We start from the raw sequence: 14,832 nt of genomic DNA, 5'->3' as shown, positions 1-14,832 counted from the left end.
ACGGGTTTTTAGGTTAATTGGCTTCTGTAAATTGCCCCTAGTGTGTAGGATAGAACTAGTGTACGTGTGATTGTTGGTTGGCATGGACTCGGTGGGCCCAGGACCTGTTTTAACGCTGTATCTCTCGTTTCGTTTAAATTCAACGTGTCAGTGGAAATACTGAAACATGGTTTGGCAATGGGAGAGCTTATTGGACAACAGGACTACGAGTGCTTCACCTTTTTCACTGTTAATTTACAGAAATGTATGAAATGAAGTAAACTATTTGTTTGAAAAGAACATTATTTATTCAACCCAGGAAAGGTTTTCTCCAGTACAGTAATGAATTAAATAATAATAACAATTTAAATAGTAATAAAATATTGAACGTTTATAATAATTAGTTACAAGTTACAAGACACAGCACCATATTTTCATTAATATTTAACTCCAAATAATAAAAAGTAAAACAGGAACAAATATTGCTACCTGTACATCTCAGTAATTTGAAGACAACTCTATCAGTGATAAATCGTATCAATGGTAAATGTAAAAGTCTGTACTCAGTACATACACACACTCTCTAAACCAACAATTCCTGATTTCGGTTCTAAACTGCACAGAGATCAAAATTGCCTCATTTAGTTGTGAAGATCGTGATTCTCTTGTGGTGCTCTTTCACATCCATTTCAACTGGCTGTTTATTCTTATGGGAGGTGCTGATGTACCACCCACGGTACATAGCCGATTCAAACTCAAAGGTGTGGCCAGCATTCGAAATCTTCTTGAAGAACACAAAGCGAAGCAGGTCAGTGGCACAACTGATATTGTGCAGAGTCTGATCCCATTTCTGTGCAAATAAATGGCAAAAATAAATTTAAACAAATTTGTATTTCAAATTTGAAAACTGCAAATAATATTATTTCAATTCCTGTTGACCACACAGAGCAGATTTACCTAGAGCAGATACGTGCCAGTTACATATGTCTCCATTCACCCCTAATATTGCCAAATCTTTTAGTGTTTATATCCTTCTTGTGGAATTCTGCTCTGTGGAGGGCTGGTACACTGTTCAGGCTCCTCATCATTTAACTATATGCAAATTCATAAATTGCTTGCAGTTCAATTTTGGAACTATGCTGACCTGGCTAACCTTGGCTAGGAAGGGGACATACACCTCAGGATTTCAGGATTGGAACAAAGGTGAGGATTGTGAGGATTCAGTAGTGAATCACACTCCAATCTCCCAACAATCCTGTGAAAAGCTTTTTGGTGCATTAGGTAAGGATGAGCTCTTGGGAGAATGTGTTTTTGCAATTGTTCTTATACCAGTGAGAGAGAGAGAGAGAGGCCATTCGGACCATGGAATGGTCCCATTTCCCACTTATTTCTCTGTAGCCTGTTCTCTTTTACCTCCCTCCTGCCATCCATCTACACTGGGGGCAATTTACGGTAGCCAAATTATCTTTGGGATATGGGAGGAATCCAGAGTACTTGAGGAAACTCATGCCAATACTGGAGGGTGGGCAGTCCTTTGGAATGGAAGTTGTTCAAGGGGATTACAGGTGTGCTGAAAGTTATGTGAAGACATTTCACTGAGGCTGTGGAACTAGAATATAAGGGAGGGTACACAAAATTGCTGGGGAAACTCAGCGGGCGCAGCAGCATCTATGGAGCGAAGGAAATAGGCGACGTTTCGGGCCGAAACCCTTCTTATAAGGGACTTTGGTGTACATTTGGAAACCTATGTTTCCAAATCCAGAGTGAGGGAATCATTACAAAACATGGATCAAATAACTAAACTAAACAGTTTGTAGAAAGTACGAGGACAGGGTGGAAGGAGAAGCAAATTCTGCAGAAAGCAATGATAAGGGGCTGTATAACTATCAGTTAAACGTGTGCACATGTGTGATCTCTTACCTCCACCTTCATCCTGGGACTGTCCTGTGGCCCAGTGCAAGAGACAAACAGATTCTCATTGTTGATTCCCAGAACAACTGGCAAATGATTATTTTCACTGGTAGTCGCCTTGTAGTACCTCACATTGAGTGTTACTGTAAGCAAAAGGAAGAATATTTTAGCACTGTAACCAAAATGCATAAATGTTCATGTTGATAAAAGTACTGCAATACAGTTTTTCAGGGTAAATGCTTTAACAAGATCATAACCAAGCCATCTATGGCCATGGGGTCAAGGTTAGACAAATAGCTAATTTCCACAACAGGGGACAGAGACTATCCAAGCTCTTGTAACTGCTCCTGACCCAGTTGTCCTGCAGGTATGCATATTTTGGCTTGGCTTCGTATGCCACTCATGTTAGACTAGCATGACAATACTGGAAGATACATGATCCTGTGAAGAAGTGTTCCAGACAAGGATCAGCACATGTCCAGGATCAAAAGTGAAGGAAAATTGAAGATAATTCCTTCTCCTGTGAGGTGTTCTCTTCCATTCACCTTAATATCTTTACGATTTTTATACTTTTTTCCAATCTTCCCTTACTTTCCCCACTCTGTTATATGCTTTACTCACCTTCATCATTTGGCTGCTGCAAGAACATGGCCGTGAGCTGGAGGTTGTCTGACAACTTCAGGGATTTGTCGTGATCATCCATCACCTGTTGACACTCACTCTGCATGAACCTGTAAGAACCGACTGCCATTTCAGTATCTTCGTAGCTGGTGTAGTTGATAGCTTCTGTTGGCACAATTCAGAATGAGTTATTTACAATTCAGAATGAGTTATTTACAAATTAACAGAGTTTAAACTGGAATAAAATCTTGGACCATAATGTTTCCTTATGAATTGTTCTTTGGATATTGGCAGCTGGAAAATCTGTGTTTATTGACTCTTTTCGATGACTCTATCGATGGTCTTTCTACTCAGATCTTTAGGACAAGGCATTGGCTGCGTTTGGTAGGTAATCTCACGACACTGAATGAGCAACAGTTAGAATTCCGTGTCAACAGAACCACTGGGATTAACAGCAAAATGCCAGCTTTCAGACTAAACAGTAAACACATTGCTGTCAGTTGTAACCAATTACTGCTAACAGAATGGTAACACCAGAAAGAAAATTCAACTCACCTTCTATGAGTACATTGAAGTTCCCGAGCAAGTCGGTATCCTGAAAGCAACTGGCCTCACTGCCCAAGCCATCTCGCCATGGCTGCCTCAGCTTTTTCTTGAATCTTTCAACAGCAAGGGCTAACATGACGGCTTTTTCCAGAGTGAACTTGGCAGAGCTGGCTGCGGTAATGGATGAAGATTTCCCTGTGATTTTCAATTGGTAACTCTCTGCCAGGAAACTGGCAGGTTTCGACTCCATTGATAAACTTTTTTGAAATGGGGTCTGCAAAATGAGAAACCAACATTAAATCACTCAGTGGCTACAGTATTGGAGAACAATGCTAGAGGGACTGATAGTTCGATGTAGCATAATAGATACCCAGGGAGCTCTACAACCTCAGACAGGTGGGCCAAACATCAGGCAGGTTTAAGAATTGAAGCTCTGCGTTTATTTATTTTGAAGTTCCTAACGTCATACTTTATCATCATGAATTCTGGTCATCCCTAGCAGCTGAATATTTGTCGATTTAAGTTTGCTCTAATTTTAACAAAGTGAAATAATTCCCCAAAATATATTCTGGTGTAATCTCAAATGTCTTACCTTGACACGTGGGCAAGAAGTAGGAGAAGTGAGATGAAAATCCACACTATGCTGGTAATGCAACGTTCTGTGGACAGAAGAATTGTTACAATCATTTTATGCGGAAAAGGGTAAATGGAAGTTCTAGCAGATGGTGAACAATAAACACTTCACGTGGTATAAGCATTTGGCCCATACTTTTATCTTAAAAGTACTCAATCTTGTGTTAATGGTATAATCTCTCAGCATTAAGATCCATGCTAACCACCACCAATACTTCTCAGCTAAACATCTATGCCATAAATCAGAAAATGTATCTAAGAAATCTTTACAGGTGTCTTCATATTCAGTGTGAATATCGCCACATTTGATAATGGATATGCAAGTAAATCTCTTTGTTTAACTGTAACATAGACCCTGCCATACATTTAACCCAAGGTCCACTTCCCTCTCAAATATTGCAGAGACGATTGAAACTAGATTATTTCTTCAAATGGTATTTCTATTTTTTCACGATAAGAAAATCATTCTGTAGGTTGTTTTGGCCAGGGATCTGACATATCTAGCAGTTGTAAACATATCTATAATTCAAAAAGAGCTCCACTGTGATAATGCAGCTTGGGTTTAATGTTAAGTAAAATATGTTAAGTAAAATTACTGTGGAGAAAACTGTGGTCTCACCTCAGGGATTCACTCTCAGCCATTGGAATAGATATGGTTCCAACCTCAGTCCGCATTTTCACGAAGCTCTCCGAAGTAATATCAGACTACAACCAAAAGATTGTCAGGATAGTTCTGCTAGAGTTCTGAATGGTGGTGTGCTGACAAACAGCCTCCAGCCCTTATTTAAAGCGCATTCGTCTCCATATGCTCCTCCCTCTAGGGTGTGTCCCTGTGGCTGGAAATTTTATGATTGCACGTATTTGAAAGTTTTCCTTGTCCTTCCTCAGCTTGTTAACCGTGCCAAAATTACAATGCTGTCGTGGAGTTTTTAACATTTCAATCAAAATCGTATTACTGATGCTATGCTGCAAAAGTATTACAAATAAATCTCCATTCTATATATTTATTATTGATTATATCTCTGCATCAGCAATTTGATACTGTTACATAATTATCTTGAGACCGAGAACTACATTGGTATGGTGACAATGCTGGAGAATGTGTCTTGTTACAGACCTGATATGCGGCTCTCTATCCAGCCTGGTCTATTTCAATTGTATGCCAAAAGTAGCCAGTGCTAGTTTCCCCCCTAAAGCCACCAATCTGCTGAACATTACATCTTTTTTCCAGATTTTTGGAATTTTTTGCTCTGTATCCAAACCATCTCAAAGCCAGTGGCTGCAGATCAATAAATTGAGCTGTGCTTGTGATGAATGTGATTTGTTCCATGAAGAAGTGATGTCTCGGGTAGGAGGACACTGCATGTAGGCAAGAATGAATGTGGATAGTTATATGGGACAAGGAGGTTTCATGAATATTTCCATGCTCAATAATGGCAAGCCCAAGTGTTTAGAATTATTATTAAGTTCCCAGTCAACTATGCATCTCAGCTTCCTTATAAGGTCCAATATTCAGCCATTAAAAAGTTGAATTTGAAATGTAAGAGTGATAGCTTTTGACGGTATGAAAATATGCCATATAACAGGTTGATCATTAAAGTGAAACCTATGGGATACAAAGGAGAGAAAGAAATTAGATCTAAAATTAGATTCAAATCCCCCCAAAATTTGGATTCAATTCGTGTCTAGTGGCAGGAAGCAAAGAGTAAAAGTTAACGGGTATTTTTGTAGCTGGAAAACTGCTCCCTCTAGGGTTCCACAGGGCTAAGAAAAGTGCCTTACATTGGACAATATTTATAAATGATTTAAAAATAGAGGCATGATCAATAATTTGCACTTGACAGAACATTTGATTGTGTGGAGGAAAGATTTATACTGCAACAAACTGGATGGTCTGGTCAGTTGGACAGAAAGATGGAAAAGGGAATTTTAAGTCGGAGAAGTGTGAGGTGGCAGGTGCAACGTGATAAGAGAATATACAGTCAATGTGAGGATACTAAGTGGAGTGAAGGAAAAATACCTGAGTTTCATTATAAGTACCATATTTCATTGTAAAAGTAAGAACTTCATTGTTCTGGTCGCAGTGCATTTGACAATTCAATTCTCTTGACTTGACACGACTCTTGGTGTCAATGCTCATCACGTTTAAACTGTACTCGGATGTGTTGTTGAAGAGCCATAACCTACAAGGCCATTGACCAGTCCTGGGAGGTGGGATTATGTTGGGAAACTGCTCTCAACTGGCACATAAAGAGCTTGATCAGGGGCCCACCCTAAACACTTGCTCTACCTTCAGTGGGTTAGTGTACCATCAACTTTAAAAATGTGCCTCAGCAATTATTCAAGGCTCCTTTGGATCTTCTTGCGTATGGTGTGCACAGTCAAAAATTGTAGGTTGACGTTTTATTTGATCTTGTTTCTGCACGTCTGGTTGATTGCATTAATCGAAACAGGGTGGACCACGTGAAGGTTGCAATCTCCCACCCCCCTTTGGATCTGAAAGCACTGCACAAAAGATGGTGGAAGTAGATTTAGTAGCAACATTTTCAAAGCAAAATTTGGAAAATCTCAAGAGAAACTACAGTGCCCTCCATAATGTTTGGGACAAAGACTCATCATTTATTTATTTGCCTCTGTATTCCGCAATTTGAGATTTGTAATAGAAAAAAAAACACGTGGTTAAAGTGCACATTGTCAGATTTTATTAAAGGGTATTTTTTATACATTTTGGTTTTGCCATGTAGAAATTACATAAGAAAATAAAGAAGCAGGACTGTTAGACGAACTGTTTAATTTATATCCAAATACAGAAAAATTAATAGCCTATATATATAACATCATTTTGGATAAGGAGAATCCAATAACGGAAATATATCGTCAAGCATGGGAAAATGAAATGGGATTGGCTATAACAAAAGAAAACTGGGAAGAAAGTCTACAACGAATACACCGATGTTCATTAAACGCCAGACATATATTGATACAATTTAAAGTATTATATAGGTTACATTATTCGAAAACTAAATTAAATAGTATTTTTCCGAATCTCTCCGCTATTTGTGATAAGTGCAAGAAAGCAGAGGCAAATTTAATACATAGTTTCGTTACATGTCCTAAATTGAATTATTACTGGACAGAAATTTTTAAAGTTATTTCTGAAGTCATCAAAGTTAAATTGGACCCTAACCCAAAGCTAATAATATTTGGAATTCCGGATTTACATCTATCACTTACAGTAAATCAAAGAAATTTCTTTGATTACTGTTTGATAATTGGGAAAAAAATCATATTGAAATTTTGGAAGGGAACATTATCCCCCACAACCAAAATGTGGGCAACAGAGATGATGGAGACGTTACATCTGGAAAGAATTAGATTTGTCCTATTGGACAAGTTTAATTCTTTTGAACAGATATGGTCTCCATATATACAGTATTTAGAGAAGTAGCTGTTCTTGGCAACACAGCTCGGCGTGCACCCTGCGGGATTTGGTGAGAATAATTCATTTTTATATTGGAATTAACAGATATGTCTTTATTGATACTATCACTTGTAGTAGTGTTATTAACAATACATATTGTGGTTTTTCAAATTTTTTTTTTTTTTTTTTTCGTTTCTCTTTTCTTTCTTATATATAATCAAATTATTATTTAATCACTCTCTTAATGATTTATAACTGTTCTATTCTTTTTCTATCATTATTTCTAAAAAAAATAGTAGATAAGTATTACTAGTGTTTTACTTAATGCAAATTGAATTAATTTGATATAAAGTTGTTTGAAGCATTGTAATTGATTACCTTTAATAAAAAAATATATTAAAAAAAGAAAAAAAAAAGAAATTACAGCTGTGTTTATACATAGTCCCCCCATTTCAGGGCACCATAATGTTTGGGACATATGGCTTCACAAGCGTTTGTAATTGCTCAGGTGTGTTTAAATGCCTCCTTAACGCAGGTATAAGGGAGCTCTCAGCATCTAATCTTTCCTCCAGTCTTTTCACCACCTTTGGAAACTTTTATTGCTGTTTATCAACATGAGTTGTGCCAATGAAAGTCAAATAATCCATTATGAGACTGAGAAATAAGAATAAAACTGTTAGAGACAACAGCCAAACCTTGGGTTTACCAAAATCAACTGTTTGGATCATCATTAAGAAGAAAGAGCACTGGTGTGCTTACGAATTGCAAAGGGACTGGCAGGCCAAGGAAGACCTCCACAGCTGATGACAGAAGCATTCTCTCTATTATAAAGAAAAATCCCCCAAACACCTGTCTGACAGATCAGAAACATTCTTCAGGAGTCGGGTGTGGATTTGTCAATTACCACTGTCTGCAGAAGACTTCATGAACAGAAATACAGAGACTACACTGCAAGATGCAAACCACTGGTTAGCTGCAAAAATAGGATGGCCGGGTTACAGTTTGCCAGGAAGTACTTAAAATAGCAACCACAGTTCTGGAAAAAAGGTCTTGTGGACAGATGAGATGAAGATTAACTTGTATCAGAGTGATGGCAAGAGCAAAGTATGGAGGAGAGAAGGAACTACCCAAGATCCAAAGCATACCACCTCAACTGTGAAACACGGTGTTGGGGTGTTATGGCCTGGGCATGTATGGCTGCTGAAGGTATTGGTTCACTTATCTTCATTGATGATACAATTGCTAATGGTAGTAGCATAATGCAGTTTGAAGTGTATAAACACATCCTATCTGCTCAAGTTCAAACAAATGCATTAAAACTCATTGGCTGGTGGTTCATTCTACAGCAGGGCAATGATCCCAAACAAACTGATAAAGCAACAAAGGAGTTTTTCAAAGCTCAAATATGGTTAATTCTTGAGTGGTCAAGTCAATCACCCGATCTGAACCCAATTGAGCATGCCTTTTATATGCTGAAGCGAAAACTGAAGGGGACTAGCCCCCAAAGAAGCATAAGCTAAAGAAGGCTGCAATGCAGGCCTGGCAGAGCATCACCAGAGAAGACATCCAGCAACTGGTCATGTCTGAACTATTGAGTAAAGTATGTAAATGCATAAGATAATTTTGCCTCGGGTGCACATTTATGTTTTCATTGTCCAGGAATGTATCGTGATATCAAACAGCTGGGACCCCACCTTAAAACACGCCCAGACAAACTTCCTCTCCCATTTCATGAAGTGGGCTGGGGAAACGTGTAATGCTCAGTATTGAACGTCATCTTTGGACTCTGACTGTAATTTGATGCAATGTTTTCAGCTGAAATTCTTTCATGTGATCATGAAAGTGAACAATCTAGAACAATCAAAACCCACCTTCAGAACACCAAAGCCAAGGTCAACACTCGCAACAACATCCTGCGCAAACTGGTAAACTCAAAGTGGGGCGCTGATCCACCAACCATCCGTGCAACTACCCTAGCCCTGTGCTTCTCCACAGCTGAATACGCGTGCTCAAGCTGGAGCTGCTCCCACCACACCAAACTGGTTGACACAGCCCTCAACGACACCTGCCGCATTATCACGGGATGCATAAAGACAACGCCAGACCCGTGCCTCTACGCCCTAGCTGGAATTGCCCCCCCCCATATCAGACGATCCATCGTCGCCCAAGACGAGTGGAGAGCACAGGAGATCGATACCAGGCACCCCCTGCACGGACACACAGCACCTCCACCCCGACTGAAATCCAGAGCCAGTTTCTTGCAGACAGTCCCACCTCTCCAGACAACCAAAGAAACAGCAAGGACCAACATCTGGAAAGATGAATGGAACCAGCTCAACGCACGAGCCCACGACTGGATGGAGAGAGGAATCACTCCGACTGAATGCCTCGCCAGCGGGCACGACCTCCCATGGCCAACCTGGAAGACCCTCAACAGATTACGAGTGGAGCAGGGGAGGTGCAAAGCACTTATGAAAGCATGGAACTACCAGGCAGAAGACACATGCAGCTGTGGAGCAGTACAGACAATGTCCCACCTACTGGAGTGTGACGACGCCCCCCCAGTGCAGCCCCCAGGACCTGGCTGTACCGACCCGACCAGCTGTGACCTGCGCCAGATACTGGCAGAAATACATCTGAGATTGCAATGGACTCGAAGAAGAAGAAGTGAACAATACAAACGAAATTCAGGATGTAGTGACATATCAGTTCACTATCTCAGCAACTGCATTCACAGTAAACATTGCGAGCTCACAATGAACACGGGAGTACTTAGACTGAATTGGACAGGGTGATGATGTAAAACAGGAGCAGTGGCATACAGGGATTCTGAAGTTCCTCTCGGGTAATACTCAGGCTTGCATATTACTCTTCAGTGACTGAGCTTCTATGTGATAACTATGAAATAAGCCACTAGAAAGCTTCTGGACCTCAAGTGTTATTCTTGTTCACATACACAAATTACTGTAGGGACCATGCTCTCCAAACTGCTGAAAGTATAGGAAAGACTGGAAAACATGGAACCCAGGAAGAAAGATTAAGGGGCAACATTCATTTTTATCAGAAATAAAACTTGCAGAACACCAGATTACCATTGCAGAGTAGGTGGATATGGTGAAGTTCTTGGATCCAAGAATCAGAGGAGGCCATTGGTTCTGACTCAAGTTTGATGCCTGTCTGAAAACTTTACACCCAATGAATCTGGTTTTGGATTCTACCAAGACGATACAATATAAAATTTTGTGATGCAGATTTTGTAAAGGATACACAACTCAATAAAGGTTTAGAAAAACCACAAATCTGTGAGATACAGCAAGTAGACCCATTGTGTCACAGCTCCAGAGACCTGGGTTTAATCCTGACCTTCTGCTGTTTGTGGGAAGTTTGCACATTCTCCCTGTGAATGCATGGGTTTCCATCCCCAAGACATGTGGTATGCAGGTTAATTGGTCACCGTAAATTGCCCTGACTTTGTTGGTGAGTCACAGAATCTAGGGAAGCAACCGATGACATAAGATGGCGGCGGCAGCGGAATAAGGAAACAAAGATGCTTGTAAATGGATCAGGTTCTTACCTCCTGAGTCAATGAGTCTAGATCAAGGCGTCGGTGGAGTGGGTCGCTACAGATCCTGCAGCAGCCGGGAGCTCGATTGGATCTAAAAGGCTGAGCGCACAGATTGGACATGACCAGCTGTGACATGGAGTGATGGTGCAGCGGTAGAGGATACCATCAACTTTGCTTGGCCAGGCCGAACCTCCAATTATGGCAGGACAGCAGGCCTTTACAGCCAACTTAAGAACTCTACATTTACAACTTGGACTTGAATCATGAAGAATGGTGCTAAAAATAGCGACTGTTGTATACAGTCTCAGTGTGCTATTCCTATACACTTGTACTTGACTAAGTTTGTGCTTACGGATGGTAATACTTTTACTGAACTGTATACAAAAACAGAATCACTTTCCTGTGACAATAAACTACCATACAATACAATAACCTACCAATGCGGTGTTTGGTATTTAGTATGAATGGTGTTTGGTGGATGTTGTAGACTTGATGGACATGTTTCTGTGCTGTATCTCTGTATGACATCCTCAAGAATCTGATACAATCTGAGACTAAAGCTGAACACTTTTTTTAAGACAGTCAATACATCAGATTTCTTCACCTTCGGCACAGATTGGTATTTAGTATGGAAGTATTCCAGAACATTCCTTCCCCTTTTATGTTTCACATTTTTTTATTCTGAGACAATTTTTACTGTTAATCTGGCTGGAGATAGGTCTTAGATTGGAACTGGCATTGCATAATTGAGTATTACTGAAACAAGGGGTATATCTGGAACTCAGTTGTTTGGGTAAGATTTCCCATATGTGTTCTCATTACTTCCCAATGGTGAAATAATTGTCTGTTCAGCACAATAATAGATAGAAAATGGAGCAGGGCAGTGTTTGATTATTATTCCTGATGTGGTAAAGATCAGATAATTGATTTCATATTGTTTACCTGATAACAGTAAAAAATATCTCTTCAAATGTAACCCAAAATGATGGAGTGATTCTATGTTTTTGCATGTGGCCTCAATCTAGTTTCTAATGTGCAAGTTTTTGCCTAACGTCAATAATTTACAGTTTCACACAGTTGGGTATCAGGATGACTGTAATGATGAAAAACAGAATGTCCACTGGAGCAGTATTCTCTGCTCTGAATTTCCCCGTTCACAGTCAATGGTATGGCTGAGTGCCCAACCATCAATACCCCATGGGTCTTTATTGACCAGAAACTCAACTGTAAAGGCATATAAATACCATGACAATAAGGTATCTGTTGCAAATGATTTACATATTCACCCAAGACCATTCCACTATTTTCCGTGCACACATCAGGAGCAGGACAGATTACTCTCCATGTGCGGTACCAACACCTTCAAACAGACTCAGCAGTATCCAGATGAAAGCTTGACTGGGACCACATCACCACCCGAAAATTCCTTTCACCGCCAGTGTACAATGGTTGCAGTTTGTTCCTTTTACAAAATGCATTGTTGTTACTCCCAACAGCAAAAAAACCCAGAGGAAAAACACTCGGCATTGTCGCATCCGCTGAGGAAAATAAAAACAGTTAACATTTCAGATGACACATCAGGAGCTCTGTTTCTCTTTATACAGCACATCCCAAGCCCTTGAATTCTGCTATCAGGAAAGCTGTTCTACTCCATATCTCACAAAATATTAGTTTTGGTTGAGAGATATAGAGTGGAAACAGGCCCTTCGGCCCACGGAATCCACTCCGACCTGCACACTGATTCTACTCTACACACTTGGTACAATTCACGGAAGCCATTAACCTACAAACCTGCACGTCTTTGGAATGTGGGAGGAAACTGGAGCACTCTAAGAAAACCCACGCAGTCACAGGGAGAACATACAAACTCTGTACAGACTGCCCCTATACTCAGAATCGAACCCGGGTCTCTGGTGCTGTGAGGCAGCAACTCTACCATGGCACCACCGTGCTGTCCAATATGTCGCCATAGGTTTAATTCCTGAAACTCCCTGGCCAACAGCATTGTGGGAGCAACTTCACTAGAAGCTCACCACCACTTTCCCAAGGATGTGGATGAGCAGTAAATATACTAGATCCAATGTGTATAAGATCCTGAGTGGTATAGGTAGGGTAAATGTAGAGTGTTTTACCCCGAGTGGGGCCATCAAGAACCAGAGGACATAGGTTTAAGGTAAGGGGGGAAAGATTTAATTGGAACCTGATGGGAAACCTTTTTGTACAAAGGGTGGTAGGTATATGGAACAAGCTGCCATATGAGGCAGTTGAGATGGGTACCATCACAAGGTTTAAAAGACATTTGGATGGGTACATGGATAGGATAGGTTTAGTGGATTATGGGTGAAACTCAGGCTGGTGGGACTGGTATAGATGGGACATATTGGTTGGCATAGGCAAGTTGGGCTGAAGGGCCTGTTTCTATAGTACATGACTCTATGAATGTATGGGCACTGGAAAATCCGCAAATGCAAATAAAACTGCTCCGTTTTCTCCCAGAAACTATTAGTCATTGAAAAGGTTTGGGTAAAATAGTTTAATAACGTGAGATAATCTGATGTTTTAATCATGCAGAATAGACGAAACACAGGGTTCGTTACTTCCAAGAGTCATGTGAATTAAGAACTGAAACCAGAGCAAACTTTGAAACAAGGAAGCGGTTGGGCGCTTTGGAAATTTTTGGTCAAACTGTTCAGTCCAAATTCCATTTCATTTCAAAGGTAATTTAATGAAGTACCGTCAGATTATAGCCCTTTCACGTTATGCCAATGTATAACCACACACATTTGCTTGTAACTTGTCGGGTGTTTGTTCCTTTTCTGTGGTCCTTGATTCTCCGCACTTTTCCTTTGATTCATCTAGAGTTGCTCGATCATTATGTTCAATGACTGCAGTTCACTGAAAGCAAAGTGGTTTGCCTTATAAGGAAAACTGATAGAAACAAGATGAGAATTATTTTATTTCACTAATACTCTGAGAGTATCATAGTATCAGTAATTGGACTTTACCACCTTTTCTGACAAGACTTTAGCTTTATTAAACAAGTTCATGCAGTTTGCTAATTTAGCATGCTTAACCAACTGGTTGAACATAGGAAAACAAGCAGGGCATAGTGCATGGTAAATCAGTATACAATGATGAGAAGAGTATTAGTATCATAAATGATTTATGTTGACCTGGAGTTGCACTAAGAAATATTCATCACTTTTTACCAGGTTCATTCTACATGGGGGATTCATATCGGTTAAAATGATGAAGAATGCAAAAGATTCTACATTACAGATATCAGATTAAGGTTAGAATTTAAATACTGGCCATCAGATGTAGTCTGCCAAAGTTCAGTAAACGCATACAAATAGGTTTTTCAAGCATCTGCTATAGAGTGCAAACTCATTGGGAGATACATAATAGTTTGTATTATTGGAATAGTCCCATGCCCCCATGGTTTTAGAACCGTCAGATTATAATCCCTTCAAACTATGCTTTCATATTTCCACAAATTATTCTTTCCTCTATGCTTATACTTTTTCTCTTGTTTCTCTATTTTATTCATATTTCTGGGAGTCATTGATTAATACAATGTGGAAACAGGCCCTTCAGCCCAACTCGCCCACACCGGCCAACAATGTCCCAGCTACACTATAATAATAATAATAATAATTGATGGGATTTATATAGCGCCTTTCTAATATTCAAGGCGCTTTACATCGCATTATTCATTCACTCCTCAGTCACACTCGGTGGTGGTAAGCTACTTCTGTAGCCACAGCTGCCCTGGGGCAGACTGACGGAAGCGTGGCTGCCAATCTGCGCCTACGGCCCCTCCAACCACCACCAATCACTCACACACATTCACACACAGGCAAAGGTGGGTGAAGTGTCTTGCCCAAGGACACAACGACAGTATGCACTCCAAGCGGGATTCGAACCGGCTACCTTCCGGTTGCCAGCCGAACACTTAGCCCATTGTGCCATCTAGTCCCACTTGCCTGCGCTTGGTCCATAACCCTCCAAACCTGTCTTATCCATGTACCTGTCCAACTGTTTCTTAAACAATGGGATAGTCCCAGCCCCAACTACCTCCTCTGGCAGCTTCTTCCATACACCCACCACCCTCTGTATGAAAAAGTTACCTCTCGGATTCCTATTAATTCTTTTC

At 40.3% G+C, this 14,832-nt stretch overlaps 1 protein-coding gene across 1 annotated transcript; it reads right to left on the bottom strand.

The window, feature by feature from the left end:
- Nucleotides 1–264: 264 nt before the first annotated feature.
- On the bottom strand, nucleotides 265–4,444 carry il1b (interleukin 1 beta). The gene is made up of 6 exons (XM_033014139.1): nucleotides 4,310–4,444; nucleotides 3,650–3,716; nucleotides 3,067–3,331; nucleotides 2,512–2,676; nucleotides 1,900–2,033; nucleotides 265–829 (listed from the first exon to the last, which is right to left on the bottom strand). The coding sequence occupies exons 1-6, from the start codon at nucleotides 4,363–4,365 to the stop codon at nucleotides 617–619; spliced, it is 900 nt and encodes a 299-aa protein (XP_032870030.1). The 5' UTR covers nucleotides 4,366–4,444; the 3' UTR covers nucleotides 265–616.
- Nucleotides 4,445–14,832: the final 10,388 nt, after the last annotated feature.

Source organism: Amblyraja radiata, chromosome 39, assembly GCF_010909765.2.
Source record: "Amblyraja radiata isolate CabotCenter1 chromosome 39, sAmbRad1.1.pri, whole genome shotgun sequence".
Taxonomy (NCBI): domain Eukaryota; kingdom Metazoa; phylum Chordata; class Chondrichthyes; order Rajiformes; family Rajidae; genus Amblyraja; species Amblyraja radiata.
The sequence above is the reverse complement of the archived record's forward strand: the minus strand, read 5'-3'. Positions and strand labels throughout refer to the sequence as shown.